General features: G+C 40.2%; 2 protein-coding genes across 2 annotated transcripts in view; one reads left to right on the top strand and one right to left on the bottom strand.

Annotated features, from left to right (window-relative positions):
- Positions 1 to 1,659: 1,659 nt before the first annotated feature.
- sacs (sacsin molecular chaperone) lies at positions 1,660 to 24,926 on the top strand. Its single transcript, XM_083886694.1, has 11 exons — positions 1,660 to 1,775; positions 2,011 to 2,119; positions 4,525 to 4,675; positions 7,410 to 7,500; positions 7,582 to 7,667; positions 8,056 to 8,167; positions 8,688 to 8,834; positions 9,227 to 10,712; positions 11,267 to 11,358; positions 11,933 to 11,959; positions 12,713 to 24,926. The coding sequence occupies exons 2-11, from the start codon at positions 2,097 to 2,099 to the stop codon at positions 24,253 to 24,255; spliced, it is 13,758 nt and encodes a 4,585-aa protein (XP_083742820.1). The 5' UTR covers positions 1,660 to 1,775; positions 2,011 to 2,096; the 3' UTR covers positions 24,256 to 24,926.
- A 1,074-nt stretch (positions 24,927 to 26,000) lies between these two features.
- The window catches only part of sgcg (sarcoglycan, gamma), a 13,921-nt gene continuing 12,399 nt past the window's right edge, over positions 26,001 to 27,522 (bottom strand). The window contains exon 9 of the mRNA XM_083887298.1: positions 26,001 to 27,311. Coding sequence (XP_083743424.1) covers positions 27,144 to 27,311 — 168 coding nt within the window. The 3' untranslated portion in view covers positions 26,001 to 27,143. The remainder of the gene's footprint in view (positions 27,312 to 27,522) is intronic.

The following is a 27,522-nucleotide window of genomic DNA, read 5'->3' as shown; positions in this document are numbered from 1 at the left end:
TTTATTTGTATAGCGCCAAATCACAACATAGGTGATCTTAAGGCACTGTACATACAGTAAGACAGAAGCATTTACAAGATTATAGAGAGAAGAGAAACCACTAGGGATCAGTGGAGAGAGAAAAGCTATTCTCTCCTGACTGACCCAGACTCAAAAATGTGCAGCATCTGCCTCGACTGGTTGGGGTGAAAGGAAAAATGAGGGGCAGAGAAGAGGTGGGGGACGGAAATTGGGGGGGGGAGAAAAATAAATATTGGAAGCGAGTTAGAGACAGAAGAGAGAGACCAGGAGCTGATATGTAACAGTTAGTATCAAGTTATAGCTTTAGACAGGAGAGTTCTGACATGTTTATAGTACTACACTGTCATTTATACACGCAGTAACAGAGATCGTTGATGAACAATTATACTATTATCAATTTTAATCATAGCAAAAAAATATATAATGATGACAATACTACAGTACTATTGCTAATTCCCGATCGTTTTGTATGTTGACTACAAATCCCTTTATTGGAATTAGTCATTTTTGCACATACACCAATTAGTGATTGTGAATTTGTCCTCTGTATTTAAACCATCCTTATTCACCTGCAGTGAACACACACAGGCTGGCCACAGGAGCAGTGTACAATCAAATACAATCCAAAAATCCTATATATTGCATACTTCACTATGTACAGACTGTAAAAATGGAAGTAAAATTGAGCAAAAACATTTGAGCTGAGTCATGTTTGGGCTGTTTGTTACACAGCTGGAGAATTAGGTCTTTGAAATAACTCGGCACAAATTAGTTTTTAACAGCTTCATAGTTCATAAATGGTCTAAAAAGACCGTATCAGCCAAATATCAGTAGAAAGTCAAGTTTTTGGTATCAGTATCAGACACAAACATGTGGTATCATCCATCCCTAATCAAGAGGTGATATAGTCATGGCCTCAAAACATAAATATTTTAGAGACAAATTAACAATGCAATGTAATGTAATTGCAAGAAAAAAAAATACATATGAAAATTAATAATTTATATTTATATTTAAATAAACTCTAGTGTGTCTGTCCATCACACAGTTGAGCAGGAATTTCTCAATCAGGAGTTATTTTTTTAAAAACATAATTAATGTTCAACAATCAGCCATGAGAAAACTGTAGAGATGAGCAAGAATAAACGAGGATTAAATAAATAAGGTTTGAATTCATTGAACAAATAATTAATTATATCTCATCAATGGCACACTATTGTATAACTTAAAAAGCCAGTAGGGACAGGCAGCTAATATCTATGTCGCTGTGCTTATAATAAACAGTAAATCCTGTGATTGCTCGGGTTAATTCTACCGCGCATGCGCAAAATGGAGTGGAATACTTTCTCGCTCTTTAGATTAAAATTATATCAATGATAGAGGCTTGTAAAATACAAAAAGTATATCAAAGTAAACACCTTGAATATCTGTATGGGAGGTCAAAGCGTCCTAAACTCTCTGTTATGAGAGGAAAGGGTTCTCTGAAAGCGTTGAATCTGTCTGACCAAATCTGTGACAACTCGGAAGTAACCGGGAGGGAACCCTCTCGCCTCGCCTCCGCAGCTGCTGCTCTCAAACGCAGGGTAATTCATTATTATTAGAACATCGCCTTTGAAGGAGTCGGTGTGTTGTTTTAGGGGAACAGTCATGTCACTGGTTGTTGTGGTCGTGTTTGTCCCTGGGAACAATAACCTGCCGTGACATGTGTCGCCTTCGTGGAAGGAGCTTTCACGACGCGCACTGGACTGACACAAGTGAGTGGGGTTTGTCGGGATAGCGGGTTAACGCTCCTGGAGAGGCTATTCAAAGCAGCCGGTGCCGGTGATACACGGTCAAATACAACGTGTTTCAGTCAACCCCTCTGCACCGTATAGTGGTTTAAAGTGAATGTGCCATTTGTATACGTCACTAGCTAGGAGTAGACATACATTTTGTAGGTGAGGGTGCTTTTTTTTGTGTGAAAGTAACGGTGTTCTTGTTTTGCCACAGCCGCTCTGCGGGTGGAGTATCCCTGCGCCCTGCGCCGCAGATAGTCCGATGAATGTGACTGTGCAGGCACACACAAAAGCGACGACATGACCCTCTGTCAAGACCCGTGGTAAGTTTATATGACTGTCTGCAACATAAGAGCGTCATTATTAAATGTGAGCAGCTCCGCCTGCATCACTCCACTGTCGGGATGATATACTGAATCTCAGATACAGGGCATTTCCATCGTCAAGATAATTGTGAAAACTACATCACATCTACATCACAGAGTCCCTAGTATTTATTTTAAATGTCCAAACTAAAGGGAACCTGTATTTTTTGGTTGTTGTTGTGATGGTGATGTTATTATTTGTGGACAGAAAATAATGCAACATTACTTGTTTTGTGCATCTTTCATCTGAAAACAGGCTCTGTCATGACTTAATGAGGGAGCGTTTGTCTACATACACTAGCAGTGCAAGGGAGGGCGGGGGCAAGAAGGTTTTATCCCATCAAACTGATGAATGACGAAGATGATGATGATGAATTATTTCAGCAGTAGAATTCACTTCTGAAACTTTTCATGGGCCTTTTTTGTGTGTGTTTCAGTCAAACTATTTTTTGTTGTTATTGAATGTACACAGGTACAACGTTAAAGGTCCTGTGTGTTAATTAGTAGTAGCTAATAGTGAGACTGCAGATTGTGACAAATGGAGGACTTTCTCATGTGGTCAGTGAATTACGTAGACCTTACATATACCATAATAGATGTCATTCTTCTTTGTTTAATTATTTGCTTCAAAATGCAAAACAAAACACTGTGGCTGCTTTGTCCATTTGGGCTACTGTACAAACCTGGAAACACAAAATGGTGGCCTCTGTAAAGCAGGGCCCTTGCCAATAATTTTTCTAAAAGACTGATTCTAAGGCTGAGAAAATCAAACTGTTTATTTTATTGTTGTAAATTCACTCAATAATTTTCATTAAATATATGTATACTTAGTAACATGTTTTGTACCAATACAACAATTATATATATGCATGTATGTAATATGCATTTTGCAACGTTAAAAACTGTCTTTACACAGACACAAACCAAAATAAATTAGTGTGTGGACAGAAGGCTCTGCCTAAAGAAATTGAAAAAAATCAATACATTAAAGGTTGTTGTTTTTTTACAGTCAGTATCTTAAATCAAAGTTGTTTTGGTCAAGATTATTGCGACAGGAGAGAAAGTAAAGGACAGATTGTTTGTGTCGTGCCAGGTTCAACTGCACTGACCGAGGTAACATGAATAACAGCATTGATTCACCAGATTTGAGGTATTTGTCCTGGATGTGGCTTAATATGATCTGAGCAGGATTTCTACATCACCCTGTGCAGTCTGCCACACCCACACCCACTCCAGCTCCAGTGACTGCACCACTGGGGACAGGGCTGCATAGATGTGGTGCTGAATAAGCAAGAATATTTTGCTTTATGGCTTTAGGACATGTTGACTGTAATTTACACTCATGTTGTACCCTTAAATAACTATGGAATCCATTTCTAGAGTGTGGTAGCTGTGTCGTGGTCATGGAGGCTGAGCTGACCAGCAATTAAATGACTGATAGTTCCTGGGAAACAGCAGCACTCTCTTGGAGAAGGAATCAATAATTTTGTTTGTGACTGTTGCAACGTCTTCAAATGTTTTAGTTTTTAAGGGTAGCTCATCAGCCTATGCAGCATGACTGCAGGCTTTATAAAGTGGTACAATAACGCTAATTATTAATACAGATGTCTGACTGCTACTAATGGACCATGAACAGATGGACCTAGTTCAGTGTCCATTGTCATGAATCATCCAAACCTACACCTTGATCAATAATGACTGTAAGCAACACTATTGACTCGTTCTTACTGTTATAAACCACAGCAGCTGTTGTAGACTGGTCAGTGCACTGAGAAGGGAGTGCTCCAAATTATGGGACATATCAACAAAAACAAACTAACCTGAATAATACGTAATGCCTCCAGAATCATCCAAGCATCGGCACCTCACCTAAAAACGGATACTAAGCACATCACACGGATTGGATGAACAATAGCACACACCCTATATTTATATATAAAATAGCAACCTTAAACGGAGAAGAGATTACTTGAGCTAAAGCTTTGTCCCATCTAGTATAGCGGAAATTGTAACCTGTAGAAACTGGTCTGGTCTTCATGTCAATTTTGTGTGCTTGTTTTGTTTTTGTGGATTCGGTGTACATGTGACTTTGCATACTGTGAAAACTATACAGGCTATCTGTCATCTGTCATCTGTCCTATTGGTTGCATCAGTTGCAGTGTTGTTTTCCAGACTTAAACTTCAACAGATTATTTTTCTTTTTATTGATTCATTTTGTTTTTAAATTGCTATATAGACATGGAGAGGATTTTAACAAATAACTACACAGTGTACATACTAATGCTTGATATCGAATATGTATGTATTGTGATTGAAGTCATACAAAACTCAGATTATTCAGCATTTTCATCTCTACTTTTTAGGTTGCCATGGGTGACAGTCCGTCATGAGTACATTGGGCTAAGGTCCTACCAGGTCCCTCCTGTCACGTCTCTTCGAGAGGTCAAACAGTTGCTCTATGAGGAGACGAACCTGCCAGTGAAAGAGCAACGACTGACGCACAATGGGAAAGTGGTGAGTGTTTGTTTGTTTGTTTGTTTGTTTGTTTGTTTGTTTGTTTTCAACACACTGAAATGTACAATAATGTGTCTTGTTACCTGTTTATTGGTTTCTCATGACTTTGCTGAAGTCATTTCAGTCACAACACTCTTTTGGGCAGGAAAAAGCAATGTTACTTGTCTTACTGCAGCCATTGTGTTCAAATGAAAAACAAAATGCTTGTGTCTGGCACTGCAAACACTCATAATACATATTGTAAGACTCCTAGAAAAGCCAATATTGGGTAAATTGTAAACAATTTATCTCAGTTTTCGAAATGTCTTGTTTGTTTGCTATTGTGTGGGTGAATCAGTCACAACAGGAACAGAGGGTTTGTCTTCAGAAGCAGCAGCAGCAGGAAAGCAGCCTGTTTTAATGACCATGTGCCATAACTGCAGAGAAAATGATGCAGCATTCATCGAAACTGTTAACAGTGCCTTTCATTGTTTGAACTGTTGACTGATATTTTTCTTCTTTGGTTGCTATGAGCAGTTTTTGTTCTCGATCTTGTGACTGATTTTGATAATCTCTCTGTCCGTCCAGCCATCTGTGTGTTTTACCTTCACTGCAGTTGTAGTCGAGCAGAGCAGTGCAGTGTAATGTGCAGTGTAATGCAATATCAGCTTGAATGACTGCAGTTAAAAAGTCTCGCTTTGGGCAGCATGACTAGGCACCTTGTCATCACAGTGTTTTAAAAACTATATAGTAGTTTACTTACTGCAGTCTTAGCAGATAAAATAAAGTAAGTGACATACAAATGGTATATTATGACATATTAATCCCTGACTTAGTCTAAACATTTTAGGCAAAAGAACAGTCTATCATTACAGTTGATCTGACATACTTAATAGTGTCTGTTTGATAGATTTGTTGTTGTTTTTTTGGCAGATTAGCGTATCTTTTATTGGCTGTGGGAGTGAGAGTACTATTAGTAGAGTGAGAGTACTATTAGTACTAACATGACAAGTTGACCTCATGTGGAAGCTGAGCTGATGGAAAGTAGCAGGTGGTGGTCAGCGCTTGGCAGTCCCCTGATATCGTATGCAAAAATAAGCTGCAAGCCACTCACACCTACAAAAGAATATGACATACACTACAAGGTCAGGTCACAATTCTCAGCGTGTTAAATCAGATCAATATTGTCATGTTAACTACAGTACATTCCAGTAAAATTATTTTCCAGTCTTCCTCTTAAATGTGAGCGCAGGTTTCACATGGTATTCCTGCTATGCACAGTGTAATTAGAAATGTGCAGCAGTCTGATGGAGAAGGCACTGAGCCAGCCACTGCACTTAGCAGAGGCGTGGTCTGCTTTTTGGGAGAAACTGAAATGCAAGTTAACCTTGTCCTCACTAAGCTTCAAACTATCATACTGCCTTACATAGCTCTTATAATATTATATATTATATAAGGTATTATATATTTGTATAATATATAATATACAAATTAAAGAACATTTACATGTAAATGTGTCAGACTGTAATTTCTATCTATGGTCCCAAGGTTAGTCCTCATCCAGTTTTTCAGATGTGTTGATGAATGTTGCACAGCTGGAGCATTACCTAACAGATAATGGCAAATTGTTCCACAATGTGCTGCCTTTGAATTACTATTTACCCACAATGCCTCACACTCTTCCGTGTGATAGTTTCTGCAAGCAAAGCAGCTTGTATAATATTGATAAGAAATTAGAGAAATACTGTTACTTCATTACGATGATCGCACTGTTTTGCGACAGTGATGAGGATGAAAAGTTTTCCTGACACAAAGCTGATGTGCAAACACTGCTGGGTGCACTGGGTCACGGTGTGACCTTGAAACGCCTCAAACAGCAGCAGCAGTATCAGCAGACTCCCCACTGTATCGATCCTGTAAAACACATCAGGGCCATGGTATTGTTTTCCAGTAAAACTGACCAAAAGATTTAACTGCATCTGTGATGATACAAGACTGAGCATACATGAATCTCAGTGGCCTGACACAATGTAAACAATGTGCTTTAAAACTGTTTTAGGATCACAGTGAGTCAGAACAATTTATATGGTATTTTGTTCATCTTTCACCAAATTAACATTTTTTTTGTCTCCACAGAAGTTATTAATTTCTCCTTTAAAAGTTTATGTACTTTAATTAGGGAACTGTTTATTGAATTAATTTTGAGGAGACTTTTAGGATTAAGGAATAAAAGAACACACTAATCATGTCAATGTCAATTACTTATTGTCCAAAAAGCAAGGAAGTAATCAAAAGAATAAAGTAATTTCTGTCTGCCTGAAATAAAACAAAGAAAGTATTAATTCTGATAATCAAACATTTTAAAATGATAGCAAGATTATGAAATAACAAAACAAACAAATAGCTCCATAAAATATAACATAATTTCAATGTATATTCATAGAAATTATGCATAACACAAACACACAGTTACTTTGAATGCTTATCCTCTGATTTGTAATGTTTTAGTGTTTATAATTTCAGCCCATTATGAAGTTTAATTAAAAAAAATAAAATAAATAAAAACAAAGTTACTTAAAATTTCACCTGTGGGCAAAAACAAATCTTTAATTGTCTGACAAATATGGTGATAATTATTATCAATTTAAACTTTTTGTTATGATAACCTTTTTGGTCATATCAGCCAGGATTAGAGATGTTAAATAATGATCTATTTCTAATGATCCACTTCTATTTCCATGTCAACTCACCACAGCTGGATGATCGTGTACAGATTGGGACCTTGGTGCCGGCAGGAAGTCCAGAAATTTCCATCACACTGGAGGGAAGAGGCCTTAAAGGAGGAGGTAGGACTAAAACTGCTGCGTTTTACATACAGTATAACCACTTCTTTCAACAGTGATGTTAACCAGTGTCGGTCTTTACAGGGAGGTTTGGGCAGACTACACCACCACTAGTAGAGTTTTTGAAAGATATTCTGAGGAGGTATCCTGAAGGTGGCCAGATTCTGAAGGTAAGTTTCAGGCTTAACTGTTTTCTCAAATATGGTTTACTCTAATAAAGATGAATGTTTTTTTTTATTTTACTAAATAGATCAGTAATACTGTATATCAAAGTACCAGCAACAACAACAAGTAATACCTTTTGAGAGACCTGGAGAATTTATGGTGATACTTTTCTGACAATAACACAGATACAGTGTCATGGGATTTAAAATCAGAAAATATGTATTTTGGCATCAGCTTTTTTTTACCCTACATGGTAGAAACATTGCCAGGGTAAAGAGCTGAAGGCTTTTATATGTGTATAAAAGTGTATACCAAATCTGACATAACTGTGTACCGTCACAGTTAAGACCCTGCCTTCATAAATACATGGATTTGTTGTGTTTTCTGTTGCAGGAGTTGATTCAAAATGCTGAGGATGCTGGAGCCACAGAAGTCAAGTTCATGTACGATGAGACAGAGTATGGAGTGGAGTCAGTTTGGTCACCTGACATGGCTCAGCATCAAGGTTAGATCCTAGTACCTAGTTAAACACTGGAGTGTAGTAGGACAGTTCAATAATTGTTTGTTCTATCACAAGAGCGCCATATGCGTCATATCCGTGCATCTGCACTGGTTACCCTTCTGTGTCTGAAAGATAAAGGGAGGCTCATTTAGACACTCAGAGCAGCTGTCCGGAGTGTCCATCCACACTTTATCATCACTGTGAGCATCAAGCTGGTACTGACAGTCACTGAGAAGAAAAATATATACTGTACTGAGCAAGAATTACCAACATGTTCAAGCCTTTGAGTTGGAAGGATTTTGTCCTGCTTAAGTGCCATTAAGAAGCTGTTCTCTAGCTGATCCTCTACTCTGACCTCACTGTCAATAAGTAAAAGGGAAATTACTGTTTTGATTCAGGGGTTATTCAAATGAATTAAGTTGTATTAATAAATCATTACCCATTATTCAGGTGCTGCAAATGTTTACTTGGATTGTTTTGAACTATTTATGCTGATCTGATTGTTACTCACGTTTTATGGCAGGGTCGGCATTGTATGTCTACAATGACGCTGTGTTCACTATGGAAGACTGGAATGGAATTCAAGAGATTGCAAGGAGCAGGAAGAGAGAGGATCCTTTGAAAGTGGGAAGATTCGGGATTGGCTTCAACTCTGTGTATCATATTACAGGTGAGGATTGTATAATATCTGCTGTTAAATGCTTGCTGATAGTACAAATCTATTTTCTTTTGTCAGTTTTCAGAAAGAGATTAAACAGATATTGAAAAGCAAATTATTTGCTTAAAGTAAAAAGCAATCGACATATCTAAAGTTTATCTGTATTTCCATTAGTCCATCCTTCATTGGAGAATAAAGAGTTTTTGTGGCTAGCAGGTCATGCTTTGGTTGACAGAATATCAGTTATTATGGTTCCATTTACATGTTTTACCTAAACAGTCAAAACGATAATTAACTGTGACAGTGATCAGAGCCTTCTTGTAAAGGAATAGGGGACAGAAAAACTATCAATGTTCGTATGTACTCATCTATAACTTATAATAATTGTTCTCTTAATAATTTAGATGTTCCCAGTATATTCAGTGGAGACCAGATTGCCATGCTGGATCCTCATCAGACCCTGTTTGGAGTGAATGAATCTGGGCAGTGTTGGAACTTGAAGACAGACATTAAGGAGATCACAGAACTGGCGGACCAGTTTGCCCCCTACTCTGGGATGTTTGGGAGCTCTGAGGAAACCATTCAAGATGGCAGCTTTCCTGGAACACTCTTCCGTTTCCCACTCCGCATGAAACCCTCCCAGCTCAGTGGCAATATTTACAACAAAGAAAAGATTTTGGAGCTGTTTGAGTCTTTCAAAGCAGATGCAGACACTGTGCTCCTCTTCCTCAAGAGTGTTCAGAAGGTCTCCTTGCATGTGCGAGAGTCCGATGGTACAGAACGCATGTTGTTTCAGGTGACAGCCACAGAAAATACTGATGATAAGTTAGAAAGACCAAACGCACTAAAGACATTGGGTCAGGCGATAGACAATTACAACAATGGTGTTCCCAGTTCGACCATCACATGCGTCACTTACCAGGTCAACATGGAATCTCAGGATGAAACAGCTAAAGAGACTCAGAGAACGTCTTGGCTTGTTTGTAATGGAGTAGGGGGGAGAGGAATGTGTCCCGAGTTGGACTCACTGGCAGATGATTTGAAGTTCATGCCCACCATTGGCATTGCCCTGCCACTTACTGTGATAAATCGAGAGGACGTCGGTGCCACATCTGGTTTCTCAGGACGGGCTTTCTGCTTCCTTCCCCTGCCTCCTGGAGAAGAGAGTGAGACAGGGCTTCCAGTTCATGTCAGTGGCTTCTTTGGGCTCACAGACAACCGTAGGAGTATCAAGTGGCGGGAGGTGGACCAATGGCGGGATCCAGCTGCCCTGTGGAATGAGCTGCTTATAATTACTGTCATCCCTAGGGCTTACTTCAAACTCATCACGGACACTATCAAAAGGGTACAGACAAAAAAGGACCAAGACTTTCCATTGTCCCCTACAGGAACCTATGAGGCCTGGCCGAACCCTAAGCAGGTCAAGTCCCGCTGGAAACCTATTCTTCAGTCATTGTTTCATGAATTAGCGCAGCAGGAAGTCATCTATTCTCTCAGCGATAACTGGATCAGAGTGGACCAGGCTGTGTTCTCAGAGCTGGACACAGAGGAGGACATTTCAGAGACTGTTATCAACTACCTCCAAAGCTCAGGAATGCAGGTGGCAAAGGTGCCAGCTGCTGTGGACTCTGTCTTGGTTACTTACATCGCTGAGTCCACTGAAGTGAGGAAGGTGACCCCATCGTTGTTGCGGCAGGTGATCAGGAAGTCCAAACACAAAGGGCCGTCTCAGGAGAAGCTGTTACTGCTGGAGTTTGTGCTTAGTGATGCTAATTACAGTGACCTCATAGGACTGGAGCTCCTACCAAGACAAGATGAGACATTCACAACATTTTCATCTTGCGTCAGTGATAAGGATGCCATTTACATTGCGTCTGAAGAATATCCGAGGTAGAGATTTATTATCTTTGACCTTTACTCATTCATTTGTTTGATTCATTGATTGTTTGTACTTACTTATGGATACAGTACTTGATCCCCCTCAAGCCAAGTTTAAACTGGTGCAGCAGCCTGAACAAATATTCATCCAAAGTACAGTCAATCTGAGCATTTTGACATTGATTGTTCTCCTTTAATGCACATACACTTGAAAATCAGTGTAAATTTTTTTCAGTATTCTGACAATTATTATTTTGCTTTCACATGAAATCAAATGAATAGTATATTTTAATTATATAAATAAACACCCCCTCAACCAATGTGTTCCCTAAAGTGAGTAGGAAAGAAGGAGGGAATGTAACAGCTGCAGGAAGATAGCCAAAAGATGACACGACTGACAACTTTAGTGTGCTCAGCTACATGGTGTTATATGTGGAGTTGAATGGCTAGATCAATAGCAATATGTGTATTTGTATTTAATATATATATATATTCACATGTAAAACACATGTATGTACAGACTAACCTTTGTAAGATTCCTTTAATATATTTTGCTTTGCTCCAAGGTCCCTATATCCAGGACTTGAGGGTCGTTTTTTACTGGAGAGCATCAAACCTTCAGTAATGGACTGTTTGAAGAAAGCAGCCAAAGCCAGAGGTATTACAACATTTTACTTTGTATGTATTCTCCTCCTCTAAATACTTATCTGTGTTAATTCCATGATCCTAAACAGTGACTGGACATGTATGTTGAACAGTTTCAAGCCCTTAAAGTATAGTCTATAGTAGATTGTATGTTTAAAAACATCTAACCAAGCTGTATCTCAAACTGAAATTGCCAAATCCTCAGTGCATGTAGTGACTGTGTGGGTTATATGGGTTCAGTCATTTTATAGTAACACTGGGTCACCTTTACTCCCATGGTGCAGCAGGGCATTAAATCTGTTACAGTACTGAAAGATTAGGAGTGAGAAACAGAGAGGAGCAGATAAGCAGAGCAGGCTGAGTCATGGAAAGGTTGTTGATGGTTGGATGTTACATGTTAAAGCAAGGCTATGCTTTAACATAATTTAAGAGCTTTGGAATCATAGTAATGTTTATGGCTTGTTGTGGGGAGATAGGGGGCTTAAATTTTACTTAATAATGAAGTTGTAAAAAGTCTACAGTGAAACGTGACCTAAGACAAAGAAGCTGTGTAAAATTAATTCCAGATCTCTATACTTAAATTACAGTGCAACAGTATCTTTGGGGGTGCTCAGGTAGGTATTTCAAAGTGTGTCAAATATTTAATCGTTTTAATTAACATAAACTAATGCATGGAAGTGAAAGAGCACATGAATACACTCAGATAACCCACAGGTGTGAGTAACAGTTCTGTCCCATGAGTAAAAATGCGTTCACTATTTTTACATACCGATTTCATGGTGCGATTAATTAATTGTGTTTTTCCAGTCAAAATGCCCATTCAAAAAATGTAAATTGTGTTTGTGTGTTGCATGGTTTAGATCAGCAGTTGGTGCTGCAATATTGATGTAAGTCTTAAATTGTGTGTACTAACATCAACTACATATATTCACGGTCATGTGCAGTGTGTGGACTAGTGCAATGAACTTGCAATGTTTTTTTCCCCAATACACCGCAAAATGAGCCCTCTGCACAGCATCCATTTTTGACAGGTCAAAGTAAGAAAATCACAGGTGTAAATAATCAAATGAATGATGGCTGAGTTGTATTTAGCTTCTTCACTTTCAGGAGGGCATGCCAAAACATGTCAAAATGGCCGTTGTGCAAGGGGCCTGTTGTGCATTTGTATGGTTTCAAATTACTTAATGAAAAAATTATCTGTTAAACGGCATCTACCCTCAAAAAAGATGCTTGCATTTTTTACTGAATTTACCTCTACTAGTTGCTGCATCCTGTTATAACAAAATGGTGGCAACTTTAAAAGATAGTATTTATACATCGCATAAAATAACAAACACAAATAAAATGTTACCTTTTTTTCTTAACAGGGAGAACCTGCACTCAGCTACAAGTGCTGAACCCAGAGCGATCAGCTCGGCTCATCAAGGAGATCCTCTCATTAGCCTGGCCGACTCGAGACTTAATTGTCCAGTGGGAACCTGGAAACACAGAGTTGAAGCACCCTACAGTTTCTTGGCTGAAGACGATTTGGAAACATCTTTATATACATTTTGCTGATGACTTAAATACGTTTGAAGATTTGCCTTTGATCCCATGTGAGCCACTTGAGGAAAGCATGGACAAAGTTAAGCTTCTCCGTCTCAAAACTCCGTCCCCCATTATTTATGCGGACCAGAGGGAAGTGCAGCTTTCTGAGATCCTTCTGTCTATCATGGAAAGGCTTGGAGCAGTTGTGATAAAAAATCTGGATCCATGTTTGCAGCACCCTCTGCTAAAGAATTACATCCACCCTTCCTCTCCTGGCATGCTGTTGCAAATTATGGATAGATTGGCAACACAGCGATTATCCAGCCATGTCTCTTCATTCTCAGTTAAAGAGAAGATTGCACTGAGGCACTTTCTTGCAGGACTGTCTGACATAACGGAGAAGGAAAAACACACCCTGCTAGAACTTTCCATCTTTGAGAAAGTAGGGATCTGCTCTGAAGGAACCCCAGCATATACATCACTGAGAGGAGCTAGAGTTTTACATCATAGAGCCAAGTATCCACCAGATGTGAAATTATCCGTAAATCTTGTGGGTTGTTGTGATGAGGAAACAATCCGCCTCACCAAGATGCTAAATGTGGAACAGGTGAAAACAACAGAATGTTTGAAATTCATGATTCGGGACATTGAGAGGGGTTTCTATGCAACAGATGAGATAACACAGATCATGCTTTGGGCTCTCAAAAATCTGACCTTTTTAAAGAATGAAAATTCTGCTGTGATCAGATGGCTTTCTGCTATCAAATTTATCCAGCTGCCATGTGGAAATTCAGTCAGAGCCTCTGATCTTTTTGACCCAGAGTTGGAGATTTTACAGAATCTGTTCTACATGGAAGAGAAGACAAGGTTTCCCACAAGTACGTTTATGTCTTCCGCTGATATTCTACATTCACTCCGACAACTGGGACTAAGAAATGAAGTACAGCTCAGTGAACAAGATGTAGTCCAGGTTGCAAACAAAATAGATGAGTTACAAAGAAGCAATGAACCTGAGTGGGATTCCATCATCAAAAAGGCAAAAACACTTTTGCAGATACTCAACAGACAAACTAAGCTGGTAAAATCAGCTGATGCTCAAACATCCTTGCTAAAACTGAAATGGGTTCCTGTCTGTAAGGAAAGACCACCAACTTACCCGAAAACTCTAACCTGGGTTGGAGATACACTCAATATATGCTCTCTGTCTGAAATGTGTGACATATCCCATGCAGTGCTTGTGGGATCTTCAGTCGCACTGATTGAACATACATCTGCAGGTATGAAGAAGGCACTAAAACTAACTGTGGAACCCCAGGTGGATCAAGTATTACAACACCTGAAAGCAGTGAACGACTGGCATAAATCTCAAGCATTTACCACAGAGGATTGGTATCAGTTTCAGCAGATCTTATTTGAAATATATGCCTTTATGCAGGCTCACCTTGAGGATGCAAGAGAAGCAATGAAATCACTGCCTTTTGATTGGGTGTGGACAGGAAAGACATTTTCATCACCAAGCAACACAGTCCTGAAACCGCTCCCTGATCTTGACTTACAGCCTTATCTGTACTCCCTTCCAAAGACAATTAGAAAGTTTCATAAACTTTTCAAATTTTGTGGTTCAGTTGAAGAAGTTGTCCCAAGCCATGTGTTCGAAGTCATAAGCACTATCCAACAAAGATGTGAAGGAGAGATCAGCAAGGAAGAAAGCCATCATGATATCCTACTTTTAATCAACATCCTGAGATGGCTGTACAACAGTCACATAGATGTGGATACTAACATGCATGTGCCAGTCCTTTGTTACAAGGACCCAAACAAATTAGCCATGAAGCCAATTCATGAATGCACATATTGTGATGTTAAAGTTGAGGATTTAAACGATTTACTTGAAGACGCATCAGAGCCCATCATATTAGTCCACGATGACATCCCCATGAAAACCGCAGAGTGGCTGAAGGTGCCATGTCTGAGCACGAGGCTGATAAATCCAGAGAACCTCGGCTTTGAACAATCAGGCCAAAGAGAACCTCTAACAGTAAGAATAAAGAACATCTTGGAAGAGTATCCATCCGTAGCAGACATTTTTAAAGAGCTCCTCCAGAATGCTGATGATGCAAGTGCAACTGAGTGCAGTTTCCTCATTGACATGAGAAAAAACACTGACATCAGAGAGAATCTCCTTGACCCTGGCATGATTGTTTGCCATGGGCCCTCCTTGTGGTCTTTCAACAACTCTGTATTTTCTGACACAGACTTTCTTAATATCACACGGTTAGGTGGATCGGTGAAGAGATGTGAAGCAGACAAAGTTGGCAAGTTTGGATTGGGGTTCAACTCAGTGTATCACGTTACTGACATCCCCATCATCATGAGCAGAGAATTCATGATCATGTTTGATCCAAACATCAATCACATCAGCAAGCACATCAGAGACAGGTCTAATCCAGGGATCAAAATCAACTGGAGCAAGCAACAGAAAAGGCTGAGAAAATTCCCTAATCAATTCAGACCTTTCATTAATGTCTTCAACTGCCAGCTTCCTCTAGCTCAGGACTCCCCTTACAAATACACTGGTACACTTTTTAGACTTCCATTCAGAACAGAGCAGGAAGCATCAGTAAGTGAAATCAGTAGTCTTTACTACAACACCACAGACATCTACTCCCTCGTTGATGAGTTCAGCATATGTGGCCATCGATTCATTCTTTTCACACAGCATGTTGGAAGTATGGTCTTGAAATATCTGAAGTTTGAAGAACCAAATCCAGCAGGAGCACAAGATGTTGTGGCCATCAACAAAAGTGTGTGGTCATCCAAAGCTTCATACGGACCTCTGAGTATACTAAAATCTGCAGCAAAGCTTATGAAGAAAGTAGCAAGCACCAACAAGGTGCCTGCTGATGTTCCAAAGTCTGGCTGCATCATACGTGTTGTTGTGGAGGAGTATCACAACGTGTTCAAGCGCATCGTTGATCTCCACTCCCCACTGTTCAGAGGTCCAGAAGAAGATCCTAATCAGTACTTCGAGATGGCCGCTAAAGGAGTTCAGGCGAGAAGACTCACAGACGAAATGCCCCAAAAGGCAGTTGAGGTCACCAACTGGCTCATCTGCTCATGCATGGATATCACTGAAGCACTCAAGTTTTCACTCAGTGACAGTGGAAAAAGACTTGGACTAGTACCATGTGGAGGAGTGTCCGTTCTGCTCTCAGAGGAAGAGAATCGCAAATGGTCAGTAAAGACAAATGCCACACCAATTGGAGAAGTGTTTTGTTACTTGCCTCTCAGAATCAAAACAGGCCTGCCAGTCCATATTAATGGCTGCTTTGCTGTGACCTCCAACCGTAAAGAGATTTGGAAGACTGACACCAAAGGACAGTGGAATTCTGTGTTCATGAGACATGTGATTGTGCAGGCCTATTTGGCAGCACTCACAATGCTACGTTCAATGGCTGAAAGTGGGGAACTGCTCGACTACAGCTATTACGCAGCTTGGCCAGACCCAAGTCAGGTGCATGACGACTTCACATTGATCAGTCAAGGGGTCTACCAAGAAATAGCCAAAGGAGGTGACAGTCAGCAAGCAAAGCTCTTCTCAGATGGAAAAACATGGGTGTCAATAAAATATGTCCGATTTCTTGATGACACCTTACTCTGTAGGGCAGACATCGGTCCTGCTGCTTTCAAGATATTTCTGAAATACCTTAAGAAGACTGGCTCACAAAACCTTTGTGCTGTTGAGTTGCCTGACTGGGTGAAGGATGGATTTGATGATGCTGGGTGTAAAGGGAAGTTGATGGAAAACACCCTGACAGAGACACAGTTCTTTTCAGATGTCTTTTTCCCTAACATCCAAGAAATTGACAAGGAGCTAAGAGACCCTCTGATGCATTATGTCTTGAATGAGAAACTGGAAGACTTTGCTTCAATCCTCAGTGTTACTCCTTGCATCCCATGCTCTGGTCCTAAGGAAGAACTGGTATTGCCTTGCAGACTCATTCACCCTGATGGAAGAGTTGCGAAACTCTACAGCTCTGATGATGGAAGATTTCCTGAAGGGACTTCTAAAGACTACCTAAATCCTGTGTGTTTGGTGAAACTAGTGCAGTTAGGCATGGTAAAAGATGATCTATCATGGGAGGACCTGCTTGAACGTGCCCAGTCTGTTATTGATCTCAATCAAAGTGACCATGCGGCTGCATGCTTTCGTAGCAGTATACTTCTCAGTCTTGTAGATGAGAAACTAAAGATGAGAGATACAGCAGCACCAGAGCTCTTGGAAAAACTACAGGACATTAAGTTCCTTCCATTTCTGACAAGACCTGCTGGTTTTTCCCTACCGTGGCATGGGAACAGTTTTCCCCCATCAACAATGTTCTCTGCTAGAGAACTGTTTACAACTGAACATCAGGACACTGTGTGTCTCATGAAGCCAATCCTAAATGAGAATTCTCCGTCTTTCAAGGGATGTGGTGCAATGTCATTGGCTGTTAAAGACTCTCTTGGTCTCATAAGAAAGCCCTCAGTAGCACTGGTCATCTCTCAGCTCAAGAAACTGTCTCAGTCCTTTGATGGTGTCACATTGTATCAGGAAAACATAACAAATGCTTGTTACAAATATCTACATGAAGAAATGCTACAGGATGAGAATGCAAAAATACAAATAACCAAGGAACTGAAAGCTTTCAACTCTATCCTGGTCGAGAACACATATGTCAATCCAGCCAAAGTTGCATTCCACCTGAATTTTGATGCATCCCCACATCTCTATCAGCTCCCTAACAAATACAGAAACAGTTGTCGTGAGCTTTTTGAAAATGTTGGGGTACAGCCGAGCTTTACAGTTGAGGACTTTTCAGCAGTTCTTGAGACTGTGAAGCAAGAATGTGGGCGAAGGACACTCACAGAGGATAACTTCCAGTTGTCTCGCAGGATTATTAGTGAAGGGATATGGAGCTTGATACGAGACAAAAACCAAGAATACTGCCGTGCAAATTACGGTGGGATTATGTTACCTGACTCAAATCTGACATTGCAGCAATCAAAATCTCTATGCTACAATGACTGCCCGTGGATCAAAGTCAGAGACTCCTCTGTGAAATACTGTCACGGGGATATTCCAAGAGAGGTTGCTGTAAAATTAGGAGCAGTCCCAAAACGTCATAAGGCCTTGGAGAGATATGCCTCAAATGTCTGCTTCACTACACTTGGGAGTGAGTTTGGGCAGAAAGAAAAACTCACAAGCAGAATTAAAAGCATTCTCAATGCTTACCCATCAGAAAAAGAAATGCTGAAAGAACTGCTTCAAAATGCAGATGATGCCAAAGCCACTGAAATCTACTTTGTTTTTGATCCAAGGACACACCCTACTGACAGAATATTTGATGATAAATGGATCCCAATGCAAGGCCCTGCACTGTGTGTGTACAACAACCAGCCTTTCACAGAGGACGATGTCAGAGGTATACAGAATCTTGGAAGAGGGACAAAAGAGGCCAATCCTGGCAAAACCGGTCAGTACGGTATTGGATTTAACTCCGTCTATCACATTACTGACTGCCCATCCTTCATTTCAAACAATGACATATTGTGCATTTTTGATCCTCATGCCCAATTTGCACCTGGGGCTACATCAGTGAGTCCAGGAAGAATGTTCAGAGACTTGGACTGTGACTTCAGATCACAGTTTTCAGATGTTTTAAATCTGTACTTAGGTGCTCACTTTAAGTTAGAACGCAGCACTATGTTCAGATTCCCTATCCGCTCGGGAGATATGTCAAGGACATCAGAAATCAGTTCAGTCCCTGCATCAGACAGAATGGTGCAAAACCTTCTGGATAAGCTAAAAACTGATGGTGCAGAGCTTCTGATGTTCCTTAACCACATGGAGAAAATATCAATCTGTGAAATTGATAATGCATCTGGAGAACTCAAAGTGCTATATTCCGTGACTGCCAAAATAACAGATAGCGATCGGCTAAAGCGCAAACAGTTTCATGCCTCAGTTATTGACAGTGTGACCAAAAAGAAACAACTCACTGCTATCCCAGTCCAACAGATAACCTACACAATGGACATAGAGGATACTGAGGGAACTTTGACTACATGGATGATCTGTAACCGATCTGGCTTCCCTAACATTGAAAATGTTTCAAAAAGTGTCATCTCAGCTCATAAAAATGAAGACATAACTCTGTTTCCACGTGGAGGGGTCGCTGCTTGTGTAAGCCACAACTACAAAAAGCCCCACAGAGCCTTCTGCTTTCTGCCCCTTTCACTTGAGACCGGCTTACCCTTCCATGTAAATGGACATTTTGCTCTAGATTCTGCTCGAAGAAACCTATGGAGAGATGACAATGGAGTAGGCGTAAGAAGTGACTGGAATAATAATTTAATGACGTCACTGATAGCCCCTGCCTGTGTGGAACTGCTGATTCAGCTTAAGCGTCGGTACTTCCCTGGTCCTGATCCCACATTGACTGTACTCCAAGGAACTCCACTTCATGTTGCTAAAGACACATTGCGGAAATATCTCTTCTTTTTTCCGTCAAACAGATTTGACATACAACCAGATTGGTACTGCCTTGTTAAAGCAGTTTACCATTGCATCCATGCTGACCTGAAGCGTCTGCTTCCTGTTGTTAGAGCAGCACAATCGGACAACTCTGACATGCACGCTGCCATCTATATTTCATGGGTTAACACATCCACTGCAAATAAAGGCAGAGCATTTTTTGACAATCTGCTCCAAGATGAGCTCCATTACTTAAAAAACACAGAGTACAACATCACTTCAAGAAAATCTGTGGCAGAGAATGTTTACAGGCTGAAAACCTTGCTTCTGGATATTGGTTTCAACTTGGTCCACAGCTGCGATGAGACTGTAAATCTCTACTCGTGTTTGGAGGATGCAGCGATACCAGTCTGTTATGTAACACCAGAGGATGTTCGAAACTTTCTTTACACTTTCTCGTCACCAGACACATCTTGCCATGTTGGAAAACTCCCTTGCCGTCTCCAACAGTCCAACTACAGGCTAGTTCATAACCTGAAGCTTCTGTTTGACTACTGCTTCAAAGACATAGAAGCAGATGAAATCAAGATTGAGGGTTTGCCTCTGTTGTTAACAATGGACAACATGCTTCAGGTATTTGATACCAAGAGACCAAAGTTCCTGACATCACATCATGAGCTAATCTCAGCAAGGAAGGAATTGTTCATGAATTCACTCTACATCAGGTATAACACCGTCCTGATGAAGGTAGGAGCTGCAAAGGTATTTGACATCAGCAGCTTTGGTGACCTACTGGGGTCTGTTCTACCAAGAGAGTATCGAACGAAGGTCCCTGTGAAGTGGAGAGACACGTTTGCAAGTGAATCTTGGCTGAAGAATGTGTGGAGCTTCATCAGTGAGAATATTGCTGTTAAGGATGATCAAGTGGATTTAAAGCCAACTTTTGACACAATGCTTGACATTCTGAAAGACTGGGCTTTGCTACCTGGAATCAAGTTCATGGCAAGAGAAAGGATAGTTGTCCCTGAGCATGATGTGCTTTTACCTCTGAGTTTGATAAGCATAGCTCTCTTTCCACAGGGCCAAAATGACAAAGTTTTTCACACCCTAATGAAAGCAGGGTGCATTCAGCTTGCAGTGAGCAAAATCTGTGCCAAAGAGAATCCCATCATGTCTTTTCTGGCACAGCATACAGCAAACATTGAAAGTCCGTCAAGTGTTCTGAAAGCTGTCGAGTACATGATTCAAACATCTGCATTCAAAGCATCAAACCTGACTGACAAGGACTTCGAGGCTCTGCTGTTGTATTTCAACTGCAACCTAGCTAATCTCACACAAAATGATGTACAGAGCCTGAAGCTTATCCCATGCTTTAAATCAGTTAGTGGGAGATACATCAGCATTGCAACCTATGGGGCAAACTATGTACTTGCAAAAGACATTCCCTCCGCCGACATAGACAAATGGTCTCACACAGCCTCCTTTTCCTTTCTCACTGACAATCCACAGCTGAAAGAACTGTACGCCTTTCTTGGCTGCATGCCAATCGATGACAAAGAAATCTACCATCAACATCTCCTGCCCAAGTTTGAAAGTTTTACCTACGATGCCAAAGTGAAACACATTGTCTACTTGAAGGAAACACTTATGTCAATGGAAGAATCATGCAAGATGAAAAATCAGCTCTATGAGAAATTGGAGGGACTGTCATTCATGTATGACAACACGAATCGTCTCAGGCCAGCCAAGTTCTTCTACGATGAGACAGTGAAGGTATTTGAGGTTATGCTTCCTGCAAAATCATTCATACCAAGTGACTTTTTCAAGAAAGTTGAGCAAGTGTCAAAACCAAAGAATGGAACATTGTCGCTCTCTTCATGGATAACCTTTCTGAGAAATATCGGTCTCAAGCATGAAATGTCCCAGCAACAAGTTCTTCAGTTTGCAAAGGAGGTCAGCATAAAGTCCCAGACAGAAAGCTGGACAAAAGAAAAAGTACAAACCACTGTCGATGTTCTCTTGACCCATATTTTCACAGAAAGAACAGATCTGTTCCAGGGCTCTTTTCTCAAAGAGCTCTCAATGATACCATTCCTGTGTCCCGAGAGAGCACCCAAAGAACTCATCAAGCTTCATTCCCAGTACCAAGAGATGAGTGGCACACTTCCTCTGATTCGTTTCAACGGGTCACAGGTAAATCCAAAATTCAAACAAACAGATATCATTCACTTACTTTGGACATCCTGCCCGATTCTCCCAGAGAAAGCCACCCCATCAAGCATAAAGGACCAGGAAGGAAGCACTCTCACTGGACAGGAACAACTTGACCAAGTGTTGAACATGTTAGGTGTCAGCTTGGATCCACCATTGGAGAAAGTAATAAGCAACTGTAAGAATATTTGCAACATATCCAGTCCAGAAGATGAAATGGTGAAAACCAGGAACAAAGTGTTAAGGTCCACCTATGAGTTCCTCAATGCAGATAAAAGAGATTTCCGACACCAGCTCCGTGGAGTGGCTTTCGTCATGGTTGAAGATGGCTGGAAATTGCTGAAACCTGAAGAGGTTGTCATCAATTTGGACAACGAATCTGACTTCAAACCCTATTTGTACAAATTGCCCCTAGAACTTGGTACCTTTCATCAACTCTTCAAACTCCTTGGCACAGAAGACGTTGTGTCTACCAAACAGTATGTTGAAGTGCTGTGGCGAATTTACAGAAATTCAGAGGGCAAACAGCTTGACCCTAATGAAATGCGAACTGTAAAAAGAGTCGTTTCAGGATTGCTCAAGTCACTCCATAATGATCCAGTGGATATCCGCAAAGACCTTGAGAATCTAAAAGATTTGTTGTTTTATTTGCCAAGCAATGACGGAAGACTAGCAAAATCTAGTAGTCTAGTGTTTGATGATGCCCCACATTACAAGAGTCGAATTCAGGGAAATGTTGGAGTTCAGATGCTCGTGGACATGAGTCAGTGCTATCTGGGCAAAGATTATTCCTTCCACACAAAGCTGATCATGCTACTTCCACAGAAACTAAGGCCTCGGCTGTTAAGTAGCATTCTCGAAGAGCAACTTGATGAAGATTCTCCAAAAATGTGCCAGTTTGGAGCTCTTTGCTCACTCCAAGGCCGTCTTCAGCTGTTGCTGTCCTCAGAGCAGTTCATCACAGGATTGATCAGAATAATGAAACATGAGAATGACAATACATACTTGGTGAATGAGGATAAAGCCATACGTCTCTGCAAAGCACTTTGCGAAGGACTCAAAGTATCTTGCTTTGATAAACTCCAGACAACTTTAAGGGTCAAAGGATGCAGTCCCATTCCTCACAGCCGCAGTGAAACACTTGCCTTTCTCAAGAGGTACGGGACATCTGTGATTCACCTCTACATCCAGCATTCAGACAGCAAAGACATTAACTTTCTTTTGGCACTGGCTATGACATTAAAGTCAGCTACAGACAATTTGATTTCCGACACATCATATCTAATTGCCATGCTGGGCTGCAATGACATCTACAGAATCACAGAGAAACTAGACAGCCTTGGCGTCAAGTATGATGAAACAGAGCCTTCAAAACTCGAGCTACCCCTCCCTGGAACACCCATACCGGCCGAAATACATCATACACTCCTCATGGATCCAATGAATGTGTTCTATCCAGGTGAATATGTGGGTTACCTCGTAGACTCTGAGGGAGGAGACATGTACGGGTCCTACCAGCCTACATACACATATGCTATCATTGTTCAAGAAGTGGAAAGAGAAGAGCAGGAAAATCTTCTTGGAAAATGCTTCCAGATCGACATTGGATATAGTGAATACAAAATAGTCAGTTCCCTTGACTTGTACAAATTCTCAAGGCAAGACGAAAGCAGCAATGTTAGAGACGTCAATGCTCCATCAACTCCTACGAGCCCAGAGAGCCGTTTTCCTGGTGTCCGCATGGTCCCTCCTCTTTTTGCAAGCAAGGAAAACCTCAGGCCTCCTCCTCAAAAAGAATCGCCAAAAAAGATCAAGCTTAATGCATTGCCTGAGATTCTGAAAGACGTGACCTTAGTAATTGAACAAGCTTGGAAGCTTTCTGAAACAGAGAGAAAGAAAATAATCCGCCGATTGTATCTCAAATGGCATCCAGATAAAAATGCCGATAATCTGGACTTTGCTACAGAAGTCTTCAAGCACTTGCAGAAAGAGATCAGTAGACTGGAGAAACAGTCTTTGGCTGATCAGCAAAATGCAGATAGAGCGTCCAGGAGATCATACTCATCATCAACCCGCTTCCAGTCAGAGAAGTTCTCATTTCAAAGGTTTTATTCATCATGGAACCAAGAAGCAACAAGTCACAAGTCAGAAAGGCAGCAGTTCAGGGAGCATTATACAAGCTATGCAGGGTCATCACATTCTCATCGTTTCTTTGTGCCACCAACTTTTAAGACAGTTGGAAACCCCGTGGAAGCCCGCAGGTGGCTGAGGCAAGCCAGAGCAAACTACTCAGCTGCTCGCAATGATCTCCATAAAAATGCCAACGAGTGGGTTTGTTTCAAATGTTACCTGGCCACAAAGCTCGCGCTCATAGCTGCGGACTATGCAGTCAGGGGAAAGTCAGATAAAGATGTAAAACCAACTGCCCTGGCTCAAAAAGTGGAGGAGTACGGCACTCAGTTAACAGGCCTCGCCAATGACGTTCAGATCCTGGAAGGATATGGTGTGGACAGCCTGAGAACTCGTTACCCTGATCTCCTGCCTTTTCCACAGATTCCCAATGACAGATTCACATCCGAGGTGGCAATGAGAGTGATGGAATGTACTGCACGGATAATCATAAAGCTTGAAACCTTTGTACAGCAAAAAATATGATGTTAAAGACAACAGTGAATCTACAGAAAGCATAGCATTCTCTGTACCATAGAGGGCGCCCTTGGCTGTGTGCAGTACAGACTAACATAGAATAACATTTTAGCGTTCGGCTGGCAGCTTATGGTACATGTGCCGATGTATGGCTCCCGTGACTAATTCAGCTGGTTCAAAATAGATTTGCTGTAATGTGTGGGGTAAAATGTGTAATGGTGTAAAAATCTGCATATGCTGTACATATGAATGCCTCAGCAATGTTTGGATTACCAAAGTCCCCATAGTGTACTGACATATATACTCTTAAGTTATAATAAGAAAGATGCTGCTTTTTTTACTTTATCTTTTATATATAAAAAAAAATACATATGTATACAATATATTTTCTTGCTACAGAAAACCAGTGGAGCATAAACGTTGTGTGTGTAATGAAAAAAACTGAGCAACTCAAACTGTCAATTCTGCAATTACTGTCATGCAAGGTGCCCCTTTTTTGCAAGATCCCAGCAAAGCAAATAAATATAATAGTGTCTGTAATTTTTCCTTTTTTTAACGGTTCATTTCATATAATTTCTGTAAATGTGTAAATTTCCTGTAATATAGTCATTCATTTGTGTACTATAAACAAATGCATTTTTAAAACTCATATATTTGCACTTGTATAGCGATTGTGTCACCCCAGCAACTTGGGAGAATCCAACTGTGAATGTAATTCTATACATGTTACTTCAATGCAACTATGTGTGTGTATGTGTTCTTTAGGTATATGTTTTTTATGGTTAAGTTTATTAGTTATCCTTCATACAGTACTATAGACTGTTATGTTTTCATACCTGCAGAGAGCTCATCTCTTAATACGACATGGTAGTATATGATAGTATTACAGTGACACTTGTAGTTCAGCTTTTGCTCATGCAATTCAATTTATTTTTTTTCTTCATTTACAGTATCTGTGAATACTCAGCAGGACAGTAGAGCCATATATATATATGTATATACATATATATATACATATACACATATATGTATATGTATATTTATATGTATACACACATATATATATATATGTATATGTATATGTGTGTGTGTATATATATATATATACACACACATATATGCTGTAATCTGGGCACAATCTTTAAGTAGCCTTTGTTACCATGAAATCATGTTCATATATTGATTGGTCACTGGAACTTTCCTGGTTGAAGGGTGCACACAGTGGTGCTTGTGTGATTTACAGCCTCTTTTTTTATTCATTTTGAAAGACAATACACACACTTGGCCACATCATGTGTCATTTTGAAACATCATTTAAAAATGTACTTGTTTGTCTTTAGACTAATGTGACACAGCAGGGGGCATCTCATTGATAAACCAACCTAGATTACCTGATGTGTCATACGTGTAACTGTACACTGTTCCACAGAAAGGCCATAAAAACTCTGTCTGTCTGTGATTAAACAATTCTGGGACTTTAAAACTCATAGTTTTGAATTACATTAATGTTGAATTGTTCATGTTCGCAAGCAGAACAGCCCATGTATCTGTATTTATCTATATCTTTTTCATTGTAGCCACATAAATTGTCTTCAAACACAAGGTTTGAAATGTTTACGGTTTTACTGCTGTTTTGTGCATTGTGGTGATACATTTTCTCCTCTAGATGGCACCAGAGAGTCATTAATATAGTAGAGGAATTATCTGTTAGATTACAAACACCAGAGCAGTAATAAAGAATGAGTTGCTCTAACAGACAACACCATAGAAGAATATCAGTTTATTCAACATACACAAGTAATAAATACACATGAAACACTTTTATCAAAATATGCCAGGACAGAGGTGAGAGTGGCAAATAAAAAAAATACTGACTTATAACACAACACACCATGAGGTTGTTGATTCTTCAAAATGTACTCCAGAAAAGTAGCATAAATGCTAATTTGCATGAAAAATGAATGCATACAATCCAAGTGCTGCAATTATTAGACTTGTCGTGTTTTCGATTGTTTCACTGACTCTGGCTGCACAGAAGGTTTATTGAACAAAAACAGACTTACTTGCAAGAAGAAGAAAAAGTTGCATTCTTGTAAGTAATGCATAATTACATGCTTGTGAAAATAGCAGGCCAAACATATATAATCTTTAAAAAAAAAAACTGGGGAGAAACACACAATTACAGCATATGTGAAAACCACACTAATAACAACACGCAAAAGTGTTTTAATATCAAATTTCATGAATCAATTGAAACTAAAGAAATCCGTCCACTGCTAAGAGTTGTCTCTGAATATGAGTTGTTTTTTTAATCACATCTCAGAACAAACTATAACAACAAAAAATATTAACCAGCATTTCTTAATTTATTTCTCCAATTCAATAAAAACATGCTCAACACCAAAACAATAATACAGATTACCAAGGGCCTGGAGCCAAAAGGGCTCATAAAACAATAATAATCACCATTTGGGACATTCAATTTTCAATTTCCATGCCCTTGATACGTCTCTTTCATTTATTGCACCACAAGATAATATTGCATAGGATGTAAGCTGTTACCAGCTCCTCATCGCCCAGCCATGATACTGTGTGTGTCTAAAAGGTTTCCTGCAAAACTAATGAAGATGATGAAGATACATTTGTCACCCGAGTGCCAGTTTGTTTCAGCTAAAATCGTTAGAAGACTAAAAATGCAACTTAAAAATGTATTTCACAAGGTTTCCAGCATGTATGCCAGCAGCTATTTGTCTTTTTACAGGTCTTGATGCACCAATGGGATGGCCATAGATTTTCTGTGGTATAAACCTTTAAAAGGCTGGATATAAACAGTTGTGCTTGTTGCCTCTCGGAAGAAGAATCCACGAAGAGAACAAAGTTACCTTATCAGAGTCAGTCTAGCAGTCCTGATTCTCACTGCAAGTGGAGATGACCTCGGCCTTGGACAGGAAGAGTTTGCCACTGGGACAAACGCAGACCTCGTAGAGACTCTGCGTAGTTCCAGAAACGCCTCCTTCACTCAGGGGGAGATTTGGCATCCGCACCGTCTCAGCGTCCAGCACCAGCTGCACGGCGGACAGTGTGGAGAGCATGGATGTGTTAACAGAGGAAACAACACAGTTGCACTGAATCAACAAGGAAGTGTCCCTCTGCGTCATCCTGGCCACACACTAGTGTTAGTGAGGGAGTGCAGACCCAGTGTAATGAATACATTAGGACCTATAACTGCAACTGCTGGGGTCGAATAAGTGCTTTTTGCAGTTAAGCCAAAATACT

The sequence above is a fragment of the Microchirus variegatus genome (genome assembly GCF_963457635.1).
Source record: "Microchirus variegatus genome assembly, chromosome: 3".
NCBI classification, from domain to species: Eukaryota; Metazoa; Chordata; class Actinopteri; order Pleuronectiformes; family Soleidae; genus Microchirus; species Microchirus variegatus.
This window is presented reverse-complemented; position numbering and strand designations above follow the sequence as displayed.

Bases quoted from the DNA above. Each gene is read 5' to 3' on its own strand.
- sacs (XM_083886694.1), top strand. From the start codon at position 2,097: ATGACCCTCTGTCAAGACCCGTG. The intron at 7,501-7,581 runs GTAGGACTAAAA...CGGTCTTTACAG, and splicing joins AAGAGGCCTTAAAGGAGGAG to GGAGGTTTGGGCAGACTACA. The intron at 7,668-8,055 runs GTAAGTTTCAGG...TTTCTGTTGCAG, and splicing joins AAGGTGGCCAGATTCTGAAG to GAGTTGATTCAAAATGCTGA.